At 40.1% G+C, this 24,850-nt stretch overlaps 1 protein-coding gene across 8 annotated transcripts in view; it reads right to left on the bottom strand.

Moving 5' to 3' along the window:
- The window catches only part of myo16 (myosin XVI), a 115,499-nt gene that overhangs the window by 7,023 nt on the left and 83,626 nt on the right, over nt 1-24,850 (bottom strand). For 6 of the 8 annotated variants that reach the window (XM_078939450.1, XM_078939451.1, XM_078939447.1 and 3 more), the window contains exons 25-34: nt 21,849-22,048; nt 20,915-20,995; nt 17,389-17,594; nt 11,401-11,503; nt 10,246-10,342; nt 9,868-10,141; nt 8,189-8,574; nt 6,869-8,095; nt 4,578-4,727; nt 3,760-3,839 (exon numbers count right to left, since the gene is read on the bottom strand). In XM_078939450.1, coding sequence (XP_078795576.1) covers nt 3,760-3,839; nt 4,578-4,727; nt 6,869-8,095; nt 8,189-8,574; nt 9,868-10,141; nt 10,246-10,342; nt 11,401-11,503; nt 17,389-17,594; nt 20,915-20,995; nt 21,849-22,048 — 2,804 coding nt within the window. Of the gene's footprint in view, nt 1-1,333; nt 1,440-3,759; nt 3,840-4,577; nt 4,728-6,868; nt 8,096-8,188; nt 8,575-9,867; nt 10,142-10,245; nt 10,343-11,400; nt 11,504-17,388; nt 17,595-20,914; nt 20,996-21,848; nt 22,049-24,850 lie in introns of all 8 variants that reach the window. The other 2 variants (XR_013652661.1, XR_013652662.1) reach the window with 1 other exon arrangement.

Genomic DNA, 24,850 nt, shown 5'->3' with positions numbered 1-24,850 from the left:
CAGAAGTAGCACAACTGAATTATATCCTCCTTAATCTAACCTTTCATTGTTAGTTTTTGTGATAAAAGGGTTTTGTTACTGCAAAAGATCCATCCTTTTATTTGGAACATGTAAAAAAAAACATTTTCTTCTAAATATATCAAAATGTCTTTATTGGATTCAGAATGAAACACCAGGGAATACATATCAAAGTACTGAAGAATGGTGTTTAAAATGCTATAATAAATCAACAATAATACACTTATAAAGTTTCAGGCCACATGCTGTGACACAGCCAAAATGATCACCAACCAAAATGTAAAAAACAAACGTACACAAAGGCACAAAAAGGAACAAGGGATGAAAAAGTGTAAAAAACTACAGCTTTATTTCCAATCCTGTTAAAGGCAAATAATATTTCCCATTGATTGTTTAATGCATTTTACCAACAAAATTGTAACCAAGGCTACAATAAAATGTTTTTATTCCCCTTCTGAAAGCTGCAGTTTTCTGTATAAAATTAAAGAAAAATAAGATGGCCAGAACGATCAATGACTCTTTAAAATAAACTCAGGCATAAAATAGCGAGTGAACAGATGATGTTCTTAAAAAGCAGTGCTTCTCAAAAATTCTTTCAGTGATCTGAGCTCTAAAAACACTTAATGTTTTAAGTAAATCAAGCAGAAACTGTTTATATAGAAAAGAAGTCATGTGGAAAAAAAAGGAGCATCCATTTCCTGTTTAGTCTTTTTTTTGGTTTGCCATTTATTAACCTCCAAAAGTTAACTTTTAGGGTGTGGAGCTTTTAGTTGCAGGTTTCCTTTATTTCTTGTTGTTAGATTAGAAAATTGTAAATAAAAAAATAAAATCTTCAAAAAGCTGAAACCAAACCTGAAAGCTCCAGATCCCCAAATGCACCAAAATATCAGCATTTTTCTTTTTAAAGGTACTCATGTTTGCTGATGATCTGTTATTTAAGTGTAACTAATTAAAAGCAGCTGGCTGCTCCTTATCCTCCCAATTCTCATGGAGACAGTAAATCTAATTGCGAGTGTATTTTTAATGTTTTAGAGTCCTTTTTTGGTTAAAGAAACAATGACACGGTGTAATGCGTTGTGTGCTGTTGTGAGGCTTTTTTTTCCAGGTAATCTTATTTGTTGACGTGTAAAACCTAAAAAGTTGAAAGTGGATGCCCTTTTCTTTTTCAATTTCCGCTTACATTTAATTGAACATTTTTAAATACTAAACAGGAGTTTTTGGATGTTTCAAAATCTGATGGTCGTGATTGGATTGATGAAAAGCACTGCTGTTTTATGAAAGGCTGGAGGGCGCCTAAGGCATGACTGACACTCACCAAATCTCTACATGTGGAAAGGGCTTCCAATGAGCCCCCCCCGGACCCCCTCATTGTTTTAGAGGGCGGCCCCTGCACCAAATGGAGAAAAGTTGAGATGCCCCCTCTGAAAAACGAAGGTAAGAGAGAGTAAAATAGAACTCTAATTAGAAATCATTAGAAAAAAAACTATTCCTTATCAACTAAAAATGTAGTTTAGATGTCTTGAGAGATTGTGATGGACAAGGACATCAGTATTTTTCTTCACACACTCGATTCAGTTCAGCTCTGAATGGAGAGATAAACCTTTAACCTGAAGGATTGAAAAGTGGGAACATGGCGTTCTTTCTCATCCCTAAAGCTGCTGTCTTCTAAAAGGTGAGGCCTGAGCTCCTCTGAAAGAGGTACACTCTGCTCTTCCTTTTGCATCATGTCCGCTCACACTGACAATTACTCAATAATCCAGGCTGTGATTAATCTCAGGTCGTTTTCTTGTGATGAAACTTCCTTTAATCCCAGGACAGAGCGTCCTGCACTAGAAAAAAGACATTCACAGGCTACACAACTTTATAAAAGTCTCTTTCTAGATAATGAAAACATTTAAGTTAATGAAAGTTTGAAATAGTTTTACCCAGTTTTTGGGTATAATTATGCAGAAAACATCAATGGTCACATTTATTCCAATCCGACATGTTTTGTTTTTTTCCTTCACCACAAGAAAAGATGATAAAAAAATGCAAGCTTAATTTACAAACTATATAATGGCAGCAGCAGGTATTCTTAGAATTCAGCCCATCATTACTTTAACATGGAAACAGAACCACGGAATTTGTTATGATGTAAAAAAAGGCACTACATGTCAACACTTAACCCTTTAACATCGGCGCTTTAGCTCCACTGTTGACTCTTCAACTGTTTATGCATTGAAAGAACCTCTCCGATTATCTTTAAAGTCTATTTTCAAAGTGTTCCCAGGTTTTTTTAAATTGTGATCATTCTGTTTTTAGCCACAATAAAAAAATCTGTCATTTTGTTTCTGCAGAACAAATTCACTTCCAAGTGTGGGGGCGGGACCATTGGTGCAAAGTAACCCCACCCCTTCCCCTCCCCATTGCTGGAGGTGTAAGCAGGGAGCCCCAGTTTATTTTCTTCATCACGACTAAGCTCATTTTGAAATGGTATTTTTTTTGTCTGCTCCTGATTCACAATGATTTGAATAAAGAATTACTCGGAAATGCAATTTTGATCTTAATTTTCTTTATATATGTCATCCATAATCAGAAAAATGCCACTAGAACATGTAAAAACACCAAAAACATGATATTCATTGGAGTAGATCTTGAACGTAATTCCATTGCATTCTGAAGCGGGGGAAAGCAGCCTTGCTTACGTCGCTTACATTAGGTGTACATTTGCGACATCTATTAACGTGTTGCAAATCGGTGCAAAACCAATATGACAAGCCGCTTTTCTCCACTTCGGAATCAGCTGATTCACACTGATTGCGTAAACAGTCAAAAAATACATCAAAGACCGTTTTATTTAGGGATCAGCGGAGACATCTCCTGTGTTAAAAGGTTAAACACAGCTCTGCTCTGGATAAGTGAGCTAAATATCTAAGGTTTGATCTTTTACACTGGGATAAAACATTATTGAGAACTCACACAGGCTTTGGACTTGTGTTAGTCGTAAAGCCACCATTTAACCAGAACATCTAAATGCTGAACTCGTATTTAAGGAGTTGTTAGCTGGGAATTACTTGCATTATGACAATTCAGACTCGGTGGCCGGATATTTCTTAAATTGCATATTCTTGGTTCATAACCTCTTTGTGGATACTGAATGAACATAGATATTTTCAGAAGATCACTTAAATTATTTATTTGTTATTAAATCTATTACAGACAGATTTTTCAAAGATTTACTCAAAATACAAGCTGATTATTGATCAACGGTGGACCTTTTGAAGCTTTCATGCAATAAAAGCACATAAAGAACTCAATACATTTTATACTTATTGAAACCTAATCAGATATTTTTACAATTGTGTGTGTGTGTGTGTGTGTGTGTGTGTGCGCGTGCTTGTGCAAAGTCAAACATATAAGTGTGTGTCTGCTTGGGTGCAAGCGTGACGGACAGTAAATTAAATCCTGTAACGATATACCTGTCCAGAGAGTCCCAGAGAGCTCAAATGTCACGGGTGATACATGCTGTTCCAACCAAGCCACTTTCCTAACACACTTTGTCAACAACCTCACACACAGTGCACACAATGCAGCCCTTACACATTGAAACTGTGCTGTAAATGTTTGTGATAGTGAGTGTATCCATGTGTCCATGAAGCAGAGTCAATGTCAAATTACGTCATCTGACTTTTCCGCTATGTCTTTAGTAGAAAAATAGACTGTGTGTGTGTGTGTGTGTGTGTGTGTGTGTTTGGGGGTCACCTGAGTGTGGTGGCTGTCCATGTGTCGGTGCAGAGAAGTGCTGGAGTTTGACTTGCTGTGACTCTCATCCTCCAGTGACCCTGGAAACCCAACAGCACAAACACTTTAGAAACCACGAGGACACCAGATAGCCCCACACTACTGTAGATGTTTTTGTCGTAGTTTGGGAGTAGTGTGGGAATTCAGACATATTCCATGTTTCTATTAAAGTCAGCCTTCTCAGTCAATAGAGTGAGTGTTTATGACAAAGTCAATTCTTGAAAACAATTGATTTTTATGCTTTATGATGAATTGCGTTAAGGTGTCTGACACACAAATTATTTTGTAGAGAAAGGAGACATTGCTCTCTGTTACAGAAACTGTTTTCCATTGCTGATATAAACTTCACTTAACCATTCATGGTGTCTGTGTGTTCTTCTCCCAGACCGGAGTGCCAGTTTGTGGATGAAGAGGCCTCAGCAGAGTTGTACAGCTTCCCTAATAGTTTGTGTGAAGTTTTGGGATCAAATTAGAAATAAAATACTGAATTGAATGAACTTCCCTTCACTAAATTTGCTTGATGTTTTACAAATCTAGCCACAGAATGGACATTAAAACCAGCACGCCGTTTTGTATATTTATCCTGTACTGTTGGGATGTTTTATATTCAACTGAGTAAAACTATTTGGTGAACTGGACTCAGCTCCAGTTACTTCTGCTTTTTAAACAAGCTTTTTAGTGAAACTCGCCAATGAATTAACTGATTTACAAAGGTTATTCCAATTAAAAATCAAGACAAATTGAAACCACTAGTAAATTGTGGAGTGGTGGGTTATTACCGTTTGAGATCTGATTGCCATTTTCTATGGTGATGGGGCTTGGGGAGTGGAGAGAGTGGTTGTTGGCATTCTTGTCCTGCAGCAAAGATGGGGAGGTGGGTGCAGAGCCACATTCTTCTCTTCCTGGCAGATTGATATTGGAGTTGAAACCTGGAAGCAGTATGAGCAGAGCAAAACATACTATGGGTGATGCCAAACACAGCATGTGTAGAAGGGCCATTTTCAATAAAGAGACAAAAAGACAACAGGGAGCATTCTTGCAAAAATGCTTTTCTTACATTTATGTTCCTTTTCAATCTACATCTACAACTTCACCGTGCATTTTAGAGTCAGCTGAGTTGGATATACTTTACATGGCTGCTCCCCTGCAGCTCCTCAGAGCTCACATGCTGTCACAAACTGCCTGAGTAGGTGACTGTGCTTACATACGCCCGTGGCATTGTAAATGGGAATTCATCAGCTGCTGTCCCACACTGGGAATGCATGCCTCCTGTTCCCCCACATGGTCACAAGATGCCTAAAAAAGCTCAGCTAATTCTACTACACTGTAGGTCCCACAGGACAGGTTTGTGCACTGGGGCATCTACATACAGCGTGGCACTGAAACGGGGTCAGTTTAGACTTTGCAACAGGGGACATGAACCCCAGTTCAAAATGTTTTTTTGGCATGCAGCTCCTGACGCATGATATATCTTATGACAATGATTTGCAGAAGCTTGCCACATTCACTTGCCCTCTTTCCCTGGCATTCCTGTGGCTAGCTCATTCCCCAACAGTGAGCAAAGGTTGGCGGCCAGAGGGGATGAGACGGTCAGCTGCTCCGAACAGAGATGTCTGGCATAGCAACTGTAACCCTTAGCCCCTCCTCCGGCATCAGGTATCACATTCATTCATTTTGACTGTCGAGAGGCAGCGGAAGTGGTTAGTCCTGTTAAGCCCATTGGCATCCTTCTAAGCTCAGATCTAAAGGGACCGCCTTGGTTTCCCTGCTCAAAATACCCTGGTGCCTGGTCCTCCTGTCACACACACTGTTTCCATGATGCCAGCGCTTTTCCTGCACAGGTTCAGGTGCTGACCAAGAGTCAAGTGCAAGATGTTTCGTGAGGCAAATGCGTAAGCACACGCACTTGCTTGCATACCGCCTCTTATAAGGCCTTTAGACTCATGCGTCCTGAACTTACAGTTATAGATTCATGACTCAATACTCTAACCGTGACACAAATCATTCTGGATGGATGTCAGATTTGACTCCAGCAAATACTTTGGTTGGATTAAAATGATTCTTAGCTGTCTCTTAAATAGTTGCTCAGGTTGTCCTGTTCACTACTGCCGAGCAGTCATACTCCCCTCAATAGAACATGAGTGAACTGTTGAATATTTGATGTCTAATCCTTATTGTTCCTCTCCTCATGTATTATTAACCAGGCCAGCAGTAATTCACATTGACTAAACAGACTTAAAGTGAGTGGAATACCACTTTCTATTTTCTTTTGGATATACCTGACTTTCACCACACAGTTACAGAAATAAAACATTTACTGTTGTAATAATTAGACTGAAATAACACCCATCCTACTGATGGTCTGTGACTGCCCCCCCTTCCAGCCTAACCCAAAGGTCAGCTTTTGCATGTGCCACATGTACTCTGCACTGCATGAAGTTCACTGAACTGCAGCTTACAGTAAACAAACATGAACTTACTGACAGTGCTTTGGAAAAATAGGTGCACATGTGAAGCTATTGGTCAACATGCTGCACAGAAGGCACAGATGCCAAAGTTCTCCACTTTGAAGACTGTCGCAGGTTAGGTCAACAAAAGCTTCTGCCTACTGCTCAAACTTCATTTAGTTCATGTGTGTAATAGTGAATCTCATTCACATACCGACAGATGTATGTCATAAACCTGTTTTTCTTAAGATTGTCTTCTATTTATTTGACAAAAAAACAAAAGAAATGGACCATTAAACCCCACAGTTGTCTGGAGCTACAGCAAAATGGATTCTCTCTTTTGCTTAAGTATTTGCACACATATACACTTGTGTGCAGCTGTTCTACATGAAAATACAAGACACAAAAAGCAATGGCGAGGTTTTATGTCTATTTATAGCCAAAAATACACCAACAAATGTTATATTTGCCTTCATCTATTCAGATTATCTCTACAGAAAGTAGTCAATTAACTTAATTTGGAGAAAACTAAAATATACTTTTAATAAACACAAAGAAAGCTGGGTGTGTTTTACAACTAGGAGTGACTGTTTTGTTATGAATAAGAGTTTTACCAAACAGACCTCCGTCTCTGGATTTGCGTCCAGATGTGGATTTTCTCAGTAGGCTGCGTCCAGAGCTGAAAAGAGTGTTGAGTTCATCCAAGGGGCTAGTCAGGGGTCTCCCATTGGCTGGGTTAAATAGAAGGGGGGAGGAGGAACAGGAGTGGGCTCTTCTTGGCTCAGGTCGAGACGCCTTCACGGGAGAATAGGGTGGTGGCTTCCCCAGGGGCTCCCCACATGGCCTTTGTGAGGATGTTTTGGGGGAATCTGAGCAGCTGGGGATCGATGCCGCTCGATTCTGTGCAAGGAAGCTGGCTTCAGGTGGGAAGGGAAAGTGGGAAGGAGGTCTGTAGGGAGGAGGAAGGGCACTTGGAGGAGGAGGTTGTGGTGGAGGAGTGAGTGGAGGTGTAGACTTCTTTTCTGGCATAAGGACTGTGAGGCTTGGAGAGGAGTCAGCTCTCTGCCGGATAAACTGTGGGGACAGGGGGCTATCTGGGCCAGTGGCATAGTTCAAGCTTGTCTCAAATACTGGCAGCTTTTTGACCTCTAATGGGGTGAGCGGAGACTCATCTGAGGCAGGAGAACAGGTGACCGGAGAAGGTGGAAACACCAAGAGAGGTGGGCGGTGAGGAAGCAAGTTGGGGAAAGGAGCAGGAATTTCACAGTTGCCCTCTTTCCCAGATTGACTTTTGGAAGTTCCAGCATTAGATGTGTTCTGAGCTACGTCCCCTAAAGAAGTCCCCCCAACCACTGTTCGTTTGGTCTCCGTTCTCTGAGGAGATGTTCCCAGTCCCACCAAACCCAAAGTTAAAGCCTCAAGCCTGGCTGCTTTGGTAACTGCAGCAGTTCCATTTTCTTCAGCAGGAAGGTACTTCATCTCTTCGTATACAGCCTCCGAGTCTGCCATGTCTGGGCTGTCAGGGGGCTCCTGGAGACTACGAGCCCGCGGCTGAGATCCCATCATTTCTATGTAAATGTCCTCCTCGTCATGGTTCTTGTACAGGCTCAAAGCCACTCCTTGAGGAGCATCCAGAGAGGCAGCTCTCTGCATCAAGCCTCCAAATCCCCCACCACGAGAAAGCAGGGCCAGCTTTACATCAGCAGGGCGCAGCTGGTGGAGTTGGGATGCTACAGCGTTAATCTCCTCGTACGAGCCAGTCAGTTTTGTGTTAGGGCTGCGCTTTGGTTTGGGTGGTGGTACTTTTCGCATTGTTGTGTAGTCATCACTATGAGGGCGGGGCTTTGAAGCTGAGGACATCACAAAAAATAGTTATTCACAGAGGAAAATAATTCTGCATCTAAGCAAAACTGGGTGTACATGCTAAATAGGATGCACCACACCTGCTGGGTCAGTGGGAGATAGCTGGGATTTAGGAGGACTTCCAGATGGTGAGGCATACCCCTCAGGGGTTGAGCTTTCCTTGGCAGCCAATGTCAACCCAGCACTGACTGCTTCATAAGAGGCGCTCAAACGGGTGTTGGGGTCCCTCTTGGGCTTGGGAGGAGGCTGCTTTCGAGGAGAGGAGAGATTGATGCTGCCTGCTCCATCATCGCTGCTTTGGGTCACTACTTGCTGCAAGGCAGGTTTGATGGGTGGACTGGCTGTGAAATGAACCATGTTGTCCATGGCGAGGGGGGTTGGCCCAGAGCTGGAGCGGAAGTGGCGAATAAGTCGACATCCCGTGTTAGCGTGGCCCTCGTTGACCTTTCCGCTCTTCTCCACCATCCTAAAATAATAGATACATAAAAAAACAAAACAAATGTTCTGTGTTTAAAAAGGAGGTAACATTTTTTTTTGCAAAAGTTACTACTACTTAATAGACGATAATCATTAAAACATATGCATATTTTAGCAATAATACTGAAACTACCAAAGAGATAATGCTTTAGATATAATCTCCTCAATGAAATTGGATAATATCCAGTTTGATATTTCCTTGCCTAATCTGGGTTAGCCATCTGTTACTCCAGTAATTGCAGGGGGGGGTAATTGAGCATGTGGAAAAAATGATCAAGAAGGGCATCTTTCCAAACCACAAGAGACATTAGTTCACTAAAGGTGGAAATATACATGCAAATACATTTTACTATCCTGTACCTTTATGCACTGTGACATTATGCTGTGAATAACTATTTTTTGTGCATTTTTTAGGAACGCTTAGGAATAAGTATTTGGAATAAGTTAACCTTCCTGTCAAAATTATGGAAAATTGCAAAAAGTCTTTACAAATCTTTCTTTTGGTATCTAGTTTCCACGGCTACGACCTACGCCCTAATTGCTATGGTCCTGCTGATGGCAATGTTTAAAGGGCCTGTATCATGCTTTTCTTCAGCCTTTCAGAAGAAACTATATCCATATGTATGTATATATATATATGTTAATATCTTATATTATTATTGAAATTAGTTATTTTCGCAAGCTCTTTTCCTACCCAGAAGTAAGACCACTTGATCTCTTAGGCACCGGCTTTCGCTCCTTGTGGGTGCCGGGCATGACGTCAACCAATGCAAACAACTTCCAAACTTTTTCAGAGATGGATGTGCATATCGTGTATTTGAAATGCAGGTGTTCTCCCAAGCGCTTGCTCCGTGGAGAAAGTGGGTGTGTGTGTTAGCCTGGCGGGGTTGTTTTTCGTGAGGAATTAACAGTATAATACACTTTTTTTTGTTTGATTTAGGCCCCTTTAAACAGTAATGGGAAGTGGAGATAAAGCAAAAAAGTAAACAATAAACCAAATTTATAAGACAAAAATGGTCTCCTGTTTTCACTCGAAAATCTCTCCTTGATTCCATAAAACATATAAAAATAGTAAATTGAGTACTTCACAAATCTTTTTTTCAAAGATCTACTTTTAGTTAAATGAAGTGCAAAATTAGATGATGTTTACAAGAAAAACTGAGAAAATCTAATTAGAAATTACAAAAAAAACGAGAGTGAAACAAACACAACGGTGAAAGCCTATTTTTGTGTTGAGGTGCAGCTGAAGCGGCCTAAATGTGTGGGTTACTGTGTGGTCTACCTCCTGACTGGCTGATCCTCCTCCTTGCCCACCGGTTCCGGCCTCTCACCGAGTGGTGGACTGCTGCCACCTATGCTAACCGTGCTTCTGCCTTGGCTGCGCAGACGGTCGCTCTCTCGTGCAATGTCTGCGGCATTTTGGATGACAAGCTGGTCATAAGTTTGCAGGCCCATGTCTTCTGCTCCCTGCAGGAAGCGCTGCACGCTGCAGTCCTCTTTGTGGTGTAGTGAGAGCTTGCGACGAACTAGCTGTCTGGCCAGCCAGCCTCGGATCACTGACACGTTGGACGAGGATAAAAGCAAAAAACATCAAAGGTAAAGATGAGGGGCAAAGCATACAAGTTGGTGCCAGTTGTTGGTTTGTCAATGTGCCCATTACCCTTCTGACAGGTGATGATCTTTTTATGAAACTGGTAGCAGCGGTCATTGAGCTGGTCTGCCTGCCAATATCTCAGAAACACTTTGCTGGTGCCAATCTACAAAAAAGCAACAAAACAAGATTAGCAATGACACATGTATCCATTGTCAGTCAATATGTTGACACTATTGACATGTTTCTGTAGCAAGAGCACCGTGTCTCAAAAGGAGTGAAATTGTTAGGAGCTGGACGATCAAGGGGGCAATAGTTTATGTTAAAGAGAGTATGATAGTTGCATAGTGATACGGTTGCCTTGACATCCTCTAGAACTGACACCCTGTGCGTTTTCAGCCACGACTGTTCTATTTGTGGTAGATCATCTGTTTAATCACTCAGACCATGCAGTGTTTAAATCAGTGATTGAGGCTGAAATTGGCACTTCATTTATTTAGCTTCCACAGTTATGAGTTAGGAGACAATCTAGATCACATTTTAATGGTTCCTACGCAAAATCTGGTGTACAAATAAAGTAAAAGCAGTTATTTTACAGAGAAGGAAGATAATCTTTACCCTCGAAAGTTAAAGGAAACTAGAGGCAAATAAAAAAATAAAAAATTAGACACCCACTTTAATTTCTTGCAAATATCGAAAAGCGGTCCGTGGACTGAAAAAGGTTGGGGACCGCTGATATAAATCACCAAACCAGCAGCAAGTAGGGTGTGTTAGTGGGCAGAACATGTATTTGCATGTTAGACATGTATTTACTCAAGTGATTTTGGGTGTGGCTGCACAAGTCATGATACTAAAGGTGAGTCAAACCTTGAAGGGAACATTTTTCTGCAGCACATAACTCACTGCACCACGAACTCCATGCAGCATCTATTGTGTTTAAAATGGGGCGGAATGAGGCGTGTCTGCAGGGCATTGTTGGGGAGGGTGCATGCTTGCCTGACCCTACAGGTCACGCAGTCAGACACAACAGCAGTCTAGCAGACAGGACGGGGAGGGGGTGGAGGAGTCCGTGCTGAGTATGTGAGCAGAATTATGATGAGGCTGGACAGCTGGAAGAAGCTGCCAAGATTCCATAGGATCACTCCAACACAGAGTGAGGATTAAGACATTTGGTTTAAAAAAAACAACCTTTTGTTACAGGAGGATGTATGGACACAAACACACCTGCCATCCTTGGAGCTTTGACTGCTGCAGAACACACCGACATCTATCCTCGGCCGACAGCTTTTTTTTATCTCCCAAAGTCGGGACGGCGAGATCTTTATATCTGAGAAGATCCAGAAAGAGAAAAAAGCTGTTACAGGTGCAAAGAATAAATGTGCTGACTTTCAGAAAATTTGGAGAGGATGCAGCTATGTCCTCTTCTGAAAACAATGAGTTCAGAGGTCAGCGGGGTCGCATGCTGCAGCATCCAAACAGCATCTGCCACCACTGCTGTTGTGCTAGGCAGCAGTTGCTATGATTGACCTGTGGTTAGTCGCAGAGTAGCTTCAAAACAACTAAGAAACGAGAAAAGGAGCATCTTAGACTCTGTTGCCATAGACTTTTTAGACAAATGCCTAATGAGGCAACAAAGTTAAAGTAGAAATAACCCTTCAGATCTCAGTATGACTTAAACATAGGATCAAACCAAACCCATTGATCAGTCATGCCACCACAAACATTTGTAGACAGTGTAGCCTGAATCCCTAATTAAAGTAATTGGATAAAGATCCAATATTTCCCTATATGGTTTGTTTTGGACAGCACAAAATCTTTTGCAGTTCTGTTTTACATTGAAACCCACAAAGGGGGAGAAGTCACTCAGTCCAGTTCTCACTTACAGTCAATGGTTTCTCAATCACCCCTGAGATAGCCATGGCACCATTTTCCTTATGGACTGGAGAGATCACACTAGCCAAACAAAGCATAGTGTTGGGACAAACACGTTGGCCAAATCCGAGTTGCTTCCCTATTCCTCTGGCTCCTCCCTATTGGTCCAGTTTTAGGGGCATCCGAAAAGTTTTTTTTATTTTTTATTTTTTTAAGGAGAAGCTTTGGTGACTGTCAGTAGGTTGAGAAACCTCTTTCTTCACTTGGGCGTGAATTATGTTATTTATTTTTCGAGCACTGGTAGCTACGTGCTAACATAGATAATAGTCAACTATTGATGATGTCATCGAGTGGTAGTAATGTTCGAATTTGAAGACACTGGCTATTCCCGAATTCTCTTTATGAATCCACTGTCTACTGATGATGAAAATGTTGGTTATTTACTAAAAAAGTGCATTTAAACACATTTTTTTCCACAAAAATTGTTCAAACATAATGCATTGCGGTCCATATTCGCCAATGTAGTGAGCATCGATGCACATTGGTTTTTCACAGAGACTTCTGGGAAATTTGTTGCGCACTGGATTTTTAAAATTGGAGATTTGGGCATCGTTACAAAAATGAATACAATATATAGTGCAATTTAGATACGGCCATAGGGAATCAATTGGATACGGCCGTAGTGTGGGGACACTCTTGTTCTGTTTGGTTCATTGTCCTCTGGTATGCTGGGAAGTCTGCCTGCATTCACACCGCTGCTGAATTGAGCCCAGATTCACTTGTAAGGAACTGAGACTTGTTTTCAGGCAGAAAGCACCCCAACAAAGAACTGCTCTGTGTGAAAGCACCTCCAGCCTCTTTATTGCTCTACTCTGCAATGTTGAAATTGTTTATACCTGCCTTTATTTACATACATGTTTTCTGCTTAGTCCTGCCTTCAATCAGCTAATAACAATCCAGGTTTTAGTTGTTCCATGTAAGTTTCTCATCGTGTTTTTTTTTTCTTCTTTCTGTCTTCTGTGTTGGGTCCTTTAACTACAACCTATCAAGACATAAATGTCATTGTGCAAAATTGAGACAAAGTAAAAGTGATGAATGCACATGAAACACATAATTATTAAGGCTATAAATTTATAACTGTTTTACAAATAAATGATTAAAACTAAGATTCTGCGCTTGCAAGATACAGAGTGCATAAAAAATACTTTACCTAGAGGACACTTGGGCTTACCATCATAGAAATATGTGCTAGTAATTTTATTCATTCTGGCTTATTTCCCTTTAAGCCATGATGGCAAGCCTCATGAAACATTTGCGCTGCTTGTAGCTTGAACAGTTTAATGAAATTCTGCTGTCATGGACTTTTATTATTCACATCTTTTTTAGGGTTTACATTCACTACCAATGTTTGTTGGAAAACGGTTTATTGAAAAACCCGGTTCAGTCAATTTGCTGTTAAGTGTATAAACAAGAAATTTAGGTTCAATCAAGAACATTTACTCTGATTTATTTTTGAATGCATCACCCGCTTTAGTAATATTCCCGAAAGTCTAAAAGGTTTTCTTTTAGTGTCTCAATGTGTATATATATATATATATATATATATATATATATATATATATATATATATATATATATATATATATATATATATATATTATACAAACAATAAATTATTTTGCTTCGTTTCCAGTAAACTATTTGTAGTCTAAATATGATAATATGAGAAAAATAAACTATTCCTAATTGATAAAACTAAGAATTTCCCAATAAAATCCATTTTGCATGTTGCCAGTGCATGTCTTTCTGATGTCATGCATGTGATGAGGCACACAAAACAGGCAGATGGCTGGAAACATAAACCACTTGTGCTATCAGCAGCGAGTAAGTGAGTTCACGTGAACATAGGATGTGTTTGATTTGCTGAAGTGGGGTCTGTCTGACCGCGCTCTCACCCTCTTTGTATGGCAGCACCAGCGCGGCAGACAGCTCGCGCTCTCCCTCTGCGCCCATAAAACACAAAGGAACTCTGTAAACCCGTGACCTTTCCTACGAGGATATGAAAACTGTCGATGGTCCCTGCTTTTACAGGACCCCAGGGACTTTGTTTGGAGTCGAGGAAGTGAAACAGCGCCACTGATACGAGTTTAAATGGAGAGTCGCGCTCTGCTAACGCAGTTGCTGTGACCAGAAGGTCGTGGGCTGCAATGATTAAACAAATGTGATAACTGCAATGCTGTTTAAAGCCAATCTCTGATCAGCTCATTATCGCTGTTAAATCATAGTTATCCCGAGCTACACATATCCTCCTGTGAGTTAGTTAATAACTCTGAAATGTCAATCAATGGAAAATAATGAGGATCCATTTGGAAAAAGTCATATATAACACATTATGGGAACTCCACTGGTGACTTGCTCCATATATAGACTGATTTTATTCCCCTTTTTATTTAAATATATCTACAAGAACAGCTGGGACAAATCTTTACGGAGGGATTCACTGTATTTGACCTTACACACTAGCGGAAAAGAAACTTGGTCACAAAACACATTTCGTTTCATAAAAGACAAATAAAACCAACGGTAAAATAGATTTCCTCATAAATCACTCTGGTTACCGGGACACTAATGTAATTCGCTGCAGGTGGCTGCTATGACTTAGTGGAGAGGGGCGCTGGGCTTTCGCTATGCGTGCATCCATGTAGGCTCGGGTTGGGTTTCAAGATATACAGCAACATCAAAGTTAATGGCTGATTTGTTGGTCGATGGCAGGTTTCCGATGAGCGACGGAATAAAAGAATAACAGAAAAAATTGTGGAATCATTCATGGTTTGCAGAAAAATAAAGATTTAAAGGAAAACAAAACAATAGGATGAAGGAGGAAGCAGAAGACAAACAAAAACTAGAAATCATCTGCTTTCTAGATTGTGTTTTTTTCCATTTTTAAAAACATGTTTATTTTTCTGTAGAGTTTATGGATGTCCTTGTAAAGTTCAAACACGGAATTATATGAAGACAGTGAGGACTGGGGTTCTTGGTTTATCCGTTATGTTTCTTGGTTTTGATCATGTTCAGCTTTGACTTGTCCCCCTGTCAGTCACACCAGGTGTAGGTTTATCTTGCACGGCCTTTCTGTTAACGGCTCTCAGTGTATTTTAAGTGTCTGGTGTTCCGTTTCTTCACTGTAAGGTCATCTGCTTTGTCACCTTTTTGTGGTTGGTCATGTTTAAGCTGGTTTATGAAGTGTCTTTTTATTTTTACATTTTTTTTTTAAGTTTCTTCTACCAAGCCTGGTCTTGTGCATTTTGAGTCCTGCACCTCCAATTCCTGAAAAGACTGACATAACTATAGTTGGGATGTTTTTCCAAGTGAGCTCAGATTCCCAAAAATATTTTTTATGTTGCCAGCACATTCGAAATAAGACATGGAGGCACACAAACTACCAGTTTGAGGCAATAAGCGTCACTTTTGTTTTGCAGAAATGCCATAACCAAGGCTGTCTTTTGTATTGCATCAACTCTCCTGTCATCGATTCATACCTCACACATTTGAATAAAGGTTTTGTCTCTGCTCAGTTAAATTCTGTTTGTAAAGTGCTATTTCCCAATCACATTGTCTGAAAATGTTGCACAGACATAAAACTGAGGTAACTCTTAACAGATTCTATCATACATGTTGACAACTCGCTCAGTCCCTTTTGTGTTCACGGGGTGTCTGGAGCCAACCGAGCCACTGTTGGGCAAAAGTGAGATGCACCCTGAACAGGTCGCTTGTCTATTGCGACCTGTTATTACAAACCCAATAATTCAGTAGAGAGATCGGGTCATTTTAAAAACAAAAGCAAAACTGTCCTGAATGTGTACTCGAACGTGTGTTATAAGACAAAACAGGCGGGAAAATAACTGCAGCAGTGAAACAGGAAGCAGATGTGTAATTGTTGCTTTGCTGTACACAACCAATTTGTACAAAAAGGAAATGACCTCACTATGTCAAAAATATGCGAAAGAAAAACACAAAAAACTGGTAAAGTGGTCTCTTGTTTATCACGGTAGTTACATTTTTATAATAAGGCAGGTAGATAGGTAAAATATGCGAAGCCGTCACCTCTATTTTTTACATTATTAGAGATTTATCAAGGTTGTAAAATCCCTAACTACACATTATATATACTTTTCTCTGACAGACATGAACAGTTTCGCACTTTACTCTTTTGCTTAAACTCCCAAACCTTTGTAGAAACACAAGCTGAAGATTTACATCAATTTGGCAAACTGCGTGCATGCGGTACAGGAAACACAGCAAGGAGATTTATTGACCTGGGTCAACAGCCAATCAGGTCGCAGAACAAAATGTTCAGTAAGAAAAATTGCACTAAAAACAATTGGAGAAACAGCGAGACTGCAAAAAGTAACCCGCATTAAAAAAAAAAAAAAAAAACCCTGACAAAGAAATGCATATAGAAAATGGCAAAGAAAAAAATAGATTCTTCTGGGAAATTGGTACAGTTTCATCTAAATCTCTTGCTTGTTAATTAAGGTTCAGTTTTTTTTCCAATTTTCTGTTTTGCCCTTTGTCACAATTCCACTCTGCAAGAAACAGAAACGGCTTTAATGATAATAAACTCCAGTCATTTTTTTTATTATTCATTTGGATTGCAATTAGGTTCTGTCAGGTTTTTTTCCACAGGCGTGTTTTTGGTCGTCCTGTCTTTGAATCCTCCAACTCCCCGACACTAAAACTAAAACCCGCCACACAAAAAAGGCAGGGAAATAAACTGTGCTCTATGGGATCTACCTGTTTGCCAGAAAGGGAGGACCACATAGTTGTAAAAGTCTTAAAAAAAGCAACTGATAAGCAGAATCTAGTTCAAACTTTAAGTGTGGGCACAGCAACCTTCCATGGAGCCTAACCTTGCATGTCAGACTGACTTGGGAAATGTGATGGCAGCATTCATGGTTTCTCACAACAGCCAAAGAGACATTCAAAGTCAACCTGCACCTCGAATAAAAGGCTTTTTGTGACTTTTAAGCATGTCTGTCTGTGCGTGAATGTGCAAGAGCAACCACGTGCTGTCAAACTTTCAGATTACTTTGACCTGCTGGACCTGCCATACCAAACAGGCCAGAGACCGCCGTGACCTGCTGGGAGCGTAATGCATCTGCGAGACGTGACAGACAAAAAGGGAAAAAGTAGAGCAATCCATCATGTTTAAAAGCGTACCTTTTAAGAACATGCACTTGGAGAAGAAGAGAGTGAATGGGGACACATACAGCACAGTGGCCATCGGAGGATAAGTTTCAGCAGTTGCTCCACTCTTTGTTACACAAGCTTGGCACTGACCTGCTGAGGAAGGCTGTAAAGGACAGGCGGACGGGGTATCCATAACGGATCATGCGCACCATGTCCAGCACACCGATGTACTGCAGTTGTGTCGACACGTGGAAGCTGTCAAAGTTGTCTGACTGACCGCTGGGATTGGGGCGCACGCACTCCACATAATGAGGAGTGCAAGACTGCAGTTTACACATCACTTCTGCAAGGGAGTTCTGGAAAAAAAAAGGATCATTAAAAGCCTTTTACAACAATGATCTTCTGGTTGATTATCAATAGTTTTAGGCCACAAAAGCCCCTTTAGCATTTTCATTGTGGCCATACACAAAGTTGACATTAGATCATTATATGTTTGGGTGTTTTACATGTAACATGCATTTTCCAATTTTATAACCCTGGAAAAGCCAAGAACAATTTTATTCTGCGCCTCTGAAGTTAATTTGAATGTTTTTTTGTTTTATTTTTGGTTTTGTTTATGTTTGGGTAGCAGCAATTAACAATGCACCCCTGGAAAAAAAAAAAAAAAAGCAGTAAAAAAATGTATAATAAATATATATATTTTGTTAAAGTGGCCAAATTTGATGCCATCGGTCTTCCAGGGTCAAGACAGGCAATCAAATTGACTAAAATCAAACATAGTCAAACAGCAAAATACTTTACTTTCAAAACTCTTACTTTAATTATTAATTTAAAAAACCACAGCAAAGAGAGAAGGTGAACAAAAATAAGTTCTTCATTCCTGCATCCATATGGTTGAGGTGGAAATCTTCAACCTAGTTTAGTTTAGGATCAAAACATTTGAAAGCAGAACTTTGGAAGAAATTGTAAGAACAATTCAAACATTTGTTATCGCTCAATTATGATCTGACACTGTTTATCACTCGGGGAGGATAGCCATCACTCATCCCATTCACTAAAGAGTAAAAGTTTCGAAACCTGATTTTTTATTTTATTTTTTGTCCTCCGCCTCCTCCTGGTTGTGGTGCTTGTAACGTCTCTCTATGGAGGGATTCTTGTTAGATAACCAGATACTTTGACTGGCTTCTCTTGATGTGGAGGAAAAGTGTCTCTATGGATGGCTGAGCTTTGCATGATTTTTCTAAGGGAGACCTCAGCCACTGAGCAAAGGATCCTATATCCATTTATTCAGAAGGGTAGATTTACTTGATTAGGAACTTCCTTGAGATCTACCTGCACAAAGTCTGCATTGCTGTAGATGCTACACCTATCTAATGATCCATCACCATTCCACTGACAGAAAGACCCAGACATTTAAACCTGTCATCTTGAAGGCTCCTCGGTCCGAACCTGGAGCGTTCATCTGTTGTGCAACAGTGAGCCAAAAAGAAATCAGGCATCTAAATAAGCAACTGTTAATGCAACTCAGTCTGAGGAGGGTTGCCAAACCATATCTTAATAAAGGAGGTTTCGACAGTAAAACAGATTATTCTCCAGTGGAAAACACTCAAAGCTGTTGCCAATCTTCCCAGAAGTGACTGTTCTGGAAAACTGACCTCAACATCAGCCATGGGTTGCTGAGAGGGATTAAAAAAATCTCAAAAGCCACATGTTAGACTCTTCAGACTCCACTGAGCATGTCCACGTTTACGCCAGGAACATTTCAGGTAGACTTAATGAAAGGATCACATTAGGAAGTCTTGTTTTTCCAAACAGAACACAGGAAAGTCTGAGGTTTGGAGAAGCAGTTAACAAAGCACAGTGGTGGAAGGGCAATGATCTGGACTTGTTTTAAAGTCACAGCTTGCAGCATTTATAATTAGATTTTTGAAGGAAATGTGAGACCATCTGTCCAACAGCTAAAGCTTGGAAAATTAGGTCATGCTGTATGACAATGATCTTAAGTTATCACAAAACTAAAGACATTGATGCAATGAACAAATGTGCTACCAAACACCAAGGATCCAAGCAATAAATGTGCCTAAAATCAATTCATTTACTTTTTTAAATATAAACTTCATAGAAAATTAATGTGTCAAGTAACAGCAAGATTTTGGTTGTGCTAAAAAAAAATATGTCAAGCCTTCTCTGCCAAGAAATAAAAATGAGGATTATTTTTAAATGGCCTAGTTCAGGGGTCTGCAACCTTTAACACACAAAGAGAAAAATGGTCTTACAAAGAGAAAAAAGTCTTATATTTTCCTATGTCTAACAATTTTAACTTGTTTTACTTTATAAAGCAGTAAATATAAGTTTCTTTCAAAATAAAATGCACACTGTGTTAAATAAGATCCTCCTGCTGCAGATTTATTTGAATTAAAAATGCAAGAAAGTCAGACATCGCGTTTTCTGTCTTTATGACTTTGGTGTGACTTCATCCAACCTATTATTTATTCAAATTATTAGCATTTTTCTTCAAAGCCAAGGAGCCATAATGGAGGGATTAAAGAGCTGCAGACCTCTAGCCTGGTTCAAGTCCACACCAAAAACTGCTAGTTGTACAAAGAAAATAAGAGACAAATTCTTCCACAATATGACATAAAAACCCTGATCTGACTTATTTTGCTTGTTGCTTCTAAAGATAGATTTACAATGTATTGAACTGCAGATGTACTTTGTGTATAACACACACACACACATATATATATATATATATATATATATATATATATATATATATATATATATATATATATATATAAAATCCATTTTGTAAACTAATAATAGCACAGAGAAAAATAATTCCAGTGTTGCATGGGAACTGCTAAAGAAATATTTTCTAGTTTCTGCGTCTGATTGTTAAAAACAAACCTGCCTCCAAGGTCAAACAGACATGTGCGTAAACAGTTACATCTGTGTTTTCTCCACTCTTGAAGCTGACGTCAGTCTACAGTACGCACTTTATAACCTTGGCTACAAAACAGTATTTAAGCTCTGATGTTTGAAAGCTATAAACGGCGTTCGCATTTCCATGCTTTCTCCAGATGAGTGCATGCTTGCAGAACAACACTGGCTGTTGTTCATTGTTCATTCATTCATACGCAGGGCTTCATGTTTGGCTTGGTACAGTGTCATTCTTCAGCCCACTTTCTCCTTCTCTGCCATTCCCTGAAGGGCTCGTTGACCACAAGTTCACAACTCTGATTGTGCAACACACTGGATTCATTCAGACTTAAGGTACTGCTTCTCTGAACCCCATTTGTGCCTCTTTGCGTCACCAGCAGACACTGAAGTGCTCTCTCGTAACTGCAAATGATTGTTTCTTTATGTTGTTATGAAATCCCACCACCAACACAGAAAAATGCCCTAATCCTATGAGTGCAAAGGCTGTGACTGTTGTGACAGATGCTTTGACTGTGTTGAGCGTGCTTGAGGTACTAAAATAAACCACTGGATCTGAACAAACAGATTCATCTACGCAAGTTTGGATCCAGATGCGTGCAGGTAACTATGGAAACACCTTCAGGGTTTTTTTTTATTTTTATTTTTTTCTCTTTGCATTTAAAAAATGTTTGTACAGATTTCATGCAGTAGGTTTGTTAACATAAATGGGCAGTTTGTGGTCATCATGCAGTACCCTGAGCTGTACAGCCGCCGTGACGGGCCCACAGCGCTCCAGCCGCTGCACAAAAGAACTCGAACCCTTTTTCTTTAGAATCTGCCGGTGAGAAGAGACAAAAGAGAAAAAAAGATAAGATATCTGCACACGTAACTCTAAATAACTTCTGAGGAATGTGGAGCATTATAATATTATAATTAACTGTGACTGAGAGGCCCTAACTAAGGATCAGAACATGGCAGTGATGGTAACAATTAAACTTAATAGACACAGCAGGAAATTCTCCTTTTTTTTAATCGGAATTCTGCATAAAAATCCAAATAAAGACTTTGACATTTTCAGTGCTATAGTGTCGTATTTACAGCCTTACAAGGATTACCTAATGTTACCGTATAAGGCAGCTGGAACAGATCAGTGAGGTTGAAAGGGGCCCTTATGCAAGTCTTTACTCTAGATGGAAAATGTGCCACAGAAGCAGCAGACCAGACCCTCCTGGAGGTTACACAACTGTGAGCTCTGCACAAAAACTACACTGTATTTCATCAAAAGTTGTAGCAGATAAAAGGAGAAAATCAGAGAAATCAACGGGGGACCTTCAAAAAAAAAAGGTTGCTATTTGCTTCACTTAAGAGAACTGGAAAAAAGTGAGTGTGTGTGTGTGCATTCTTGAGAGGTTTTTATCTCGTGCATGGCTGCACAAACTGATCCATTTCCCAGAGGTTTATATATAGATCTGTGATAGGAAGAAGCTTAAATTAGACATGTTCATTTTTTCCATAAATGCTGTTCTTGTTTTTCCACTGTCTGACACAAAAAGCTTCTGAATGTGTAGTCGCCTACTTCGGGTTCAAATTTCTGTCTGAGTAACATTCTAATGATAAAATGTTTGACTGAAAATGTAGAAGTTTTCCAACAAATCCCCCAAACTCCCTCTACTAAGCTGCTGCTTTACCTTTGAAAGATCTTGGTATCTCCGTGGCTGTCGGGGGATGGATGCAGTGGCATTGACAAGGGCGGTGGTTGGCATTTTGTGGAGCAACAACGCTGCCTTAGAGCCTCTCAGGCCCAAGCGGCCCGGGGCTGACAGCACCAGAGAACCGGTCTGAGTCAGCTTGGACTGGAAGAGCTGCTGCAGTAACACACTTTCACTGGCTGTCAGGCACAAAGAGGATGAAAAAACAAGAGTGAGAAAAGCACCAACTGACAACCAAAGGGGAAACACTGTATGAAAAGAGTCAGGTTGGATGTAAACAACCATTCAAACAACAAAAGTGGGCGGACCTGTGACGAGGAGGTCATTCAGAGGGCCAAACAACATGTTGTGTGTGACAGTGTGTGGGTGGATCTTTTCTAAGAGACCAAAAGACAGTAGATAAAAAAGAAACTGAAAGAAAAGAGATAACTATGGAGAGAAGGGACTCATTTGTTCAAAAAAATACTTTAAAACTTACTGTTTTTAAGTTTTATGTCTTACTTTTCGTGTAGTTATAGTCAAATGAAGAATAATCGTTTCCTGAAAGTATTGAGCACAACATGCTCTGTTGGGCCAATAAGGCTGTATCTACTGTATGCTGACAGAAGAAAAGGAAAAACTCAAAACCAAAAACATGTCTTGCTTCTAAGCAAAGTTTATCTTCTGACAGACTGAACAACTTGACAATTTGAATACTTAATGGATAAAATAAATAAAACAAAAAAAAATGAAAATGTAGCCTCAGAATTTAGATTCCTCTGTTTCAACTTCAAACAGAGAAAACACATTTTATTCAGTCTCAAGCTGGTTACAGGAAAAATGCCAACGAATAAACCTAATCCACTTCAATTATAACAAATATTTCCTGTCAGGACAAGGTCGAGCTGAAGCTCAGACTTATTTTAGCTTTTGAGACGGTCTGACACCTCTGAGGTCAGAAGGTCTCATCAGAACTGCCTAAAACATAACGTTTGGTTGCTTTTTTTAATTAAAACCTTTTTTTTATCTACTATGTTAATACTGGAAAAGAAAATGTTCACACAAAAAAGTTATATGAAGTCACAAAGAAATACCAAACTCGGAAAAATATTTCAAACCTGACTGATATTTTTTTGGAACTTGTCCTTAAAATTTAGGGTTGACCTTCAGTATGCCTCATGTGTCGTTTTTATTTAGTTAAAGTTGGCTTTTCTATTCTGCAGCAGTACAAAGCAGGCATTCCTTTCCTTATCTGTTATACTCCAGGTTACTTGACAGAAATAAGTTATAATTGGTTTTATTAATGTCTTTGAACAAGAGAATAAGTAAAACTTTGCTTGACAAAAATGGTAAAACTTTGCAAATACATGTATATGAGCATTTTGTTTCAAGCGCAATCATTGACTGCATATGAGAACTGGACTGAGTGACCCCACACCCCTGGCTTTCCAAACAGGAAGTACCTGCTGGCTCCAAGCAGGTACTTCTCATGATACCTTTTCTGTAGTGCAACAGGCCAATCAGATGCCTCAATAAAAGTAAGTGGAACCGGCTGGCTTCCACGACCAACATTCAAAACATTTGACAGATTACGTTAAAAAAGCTGTCAAGCTCACCCCTGAATGGCGAGAGTGGTTGCCACAGAAATGCGGTCTTAGGCTACGCTCACACTGCAGACTGAAATGACCCAATTCCGAATTTTTTGCCCCTATGCCACCTGTATCTGATCTTTTCATGACAGTCTGAACAACGCAGGTCCGATCTTTTCAAATGCGACCCAGGCCACTTGGGTATGTGGTCCTGAATCCGATACGTATTCGATCTTTTGAAATGCGACTGACCGGCCAGGCCACATGTATCCGACCCGTACGTCATTGATACGCTCCAAACTTCATAATTCTGTGTTGAAGTAGGCGGGAACGAGAACATAAACATCAACCATGGCGGACGATGCTGCTGAGACTAGTCAGTGGAAGGGAAGCAAGGCCACCGATTTGATTCATATTTGGGGTGACAGCTCTATTCAGGCCAAACTCGAGGGGTCTTATCGCAACCAGGCAGTTTTTGAAAAAGCTTCCAGCGAAATGGCCGAGCGTGGTGTTGAACCTTTCCCGCAATTACTTTTTCACTTCCCTGTTCGGACCCTCAGATTCTCCAGAGCGGGTTAATAAAGAGTCAATAGCATTTATTCTGGGGGAAGCCTTCTTTTATTACCGTTCTCCTTCATCTGTAACACACAACATGAATGCGCGCCCCCAACACACTTCTGTGCCCCCCTCTCACTCCCTCCTGCGCTGCACGCGCTCTCTCCTTTGTGTCTTACACACACAAATCCTCATTCCACAACAGTGGGTACAGACGATCCAGGCACCAATGCCTTCTTAAAATGAGAAGATTGCAATTGTGTCAGCTCCTTTGTGGAAATAAATGTAATAATGCAAAAAGAGCTCCGCTGTTGACATCACTGTTGTTAACATCCATTGTTAACGTTAGCTACTTCCGCAAACAACAGTGACGTTGTTCACCGTTGAGTACTCTTCTGCGCATGCGGATCACTTCTGGGTCATTTCATGGTCACACAGGAGATCACAAAAGTTTGCATTTAACTGGAAATGTGAATGGCCTTGCAAAAAAAAATCGCATTTTTTCAAAAAAATCGGAATTTAGCATTAAGCCCTGCAGTGTGAATGTAGCCTATGACCCACTATGACCAATCACTGGTTTCTGATTCCTGGTTCCAACATGGCAACGCACATACTATGAAAAAAAATGGCGTCTGAATCGACTATATTTGGTTGAAGCCAGAAGTAAAAGAGCATTTGCTCTGGATGACGTCACACTAACTCGATCCAGTTCTCATATACAGTCACTGATCACAATTAACCCAGCAATATCAGAAGCATTTGAAAAAGCCTCTGTTTTTCATCAAATACATGGACAGACTGAAAATAAACAAAAAAACCAGAGTTTATGAAAGACTGTGCTTCTATTTGTCACTCACG

This window comes from Oryzias latipes, chromosome 21, assembly GCF_053564925.1.
Source record: "Oryzias latipes strain Hd-rR chromosome 21, Olatipes_Hd-rR_3.1".
Lineage (NCBI taxonomy): Eukaryota > Metazoa > Chordata > Actinopteri > Beloniformes > Adrianichthyidae > Oryzias > Oryzias latipes.
The sequence above is the reverse complement of the archived record's forward strand: the minus strand, read 5'-3'. Positions and strand labels throughout refer to the sequence as shown.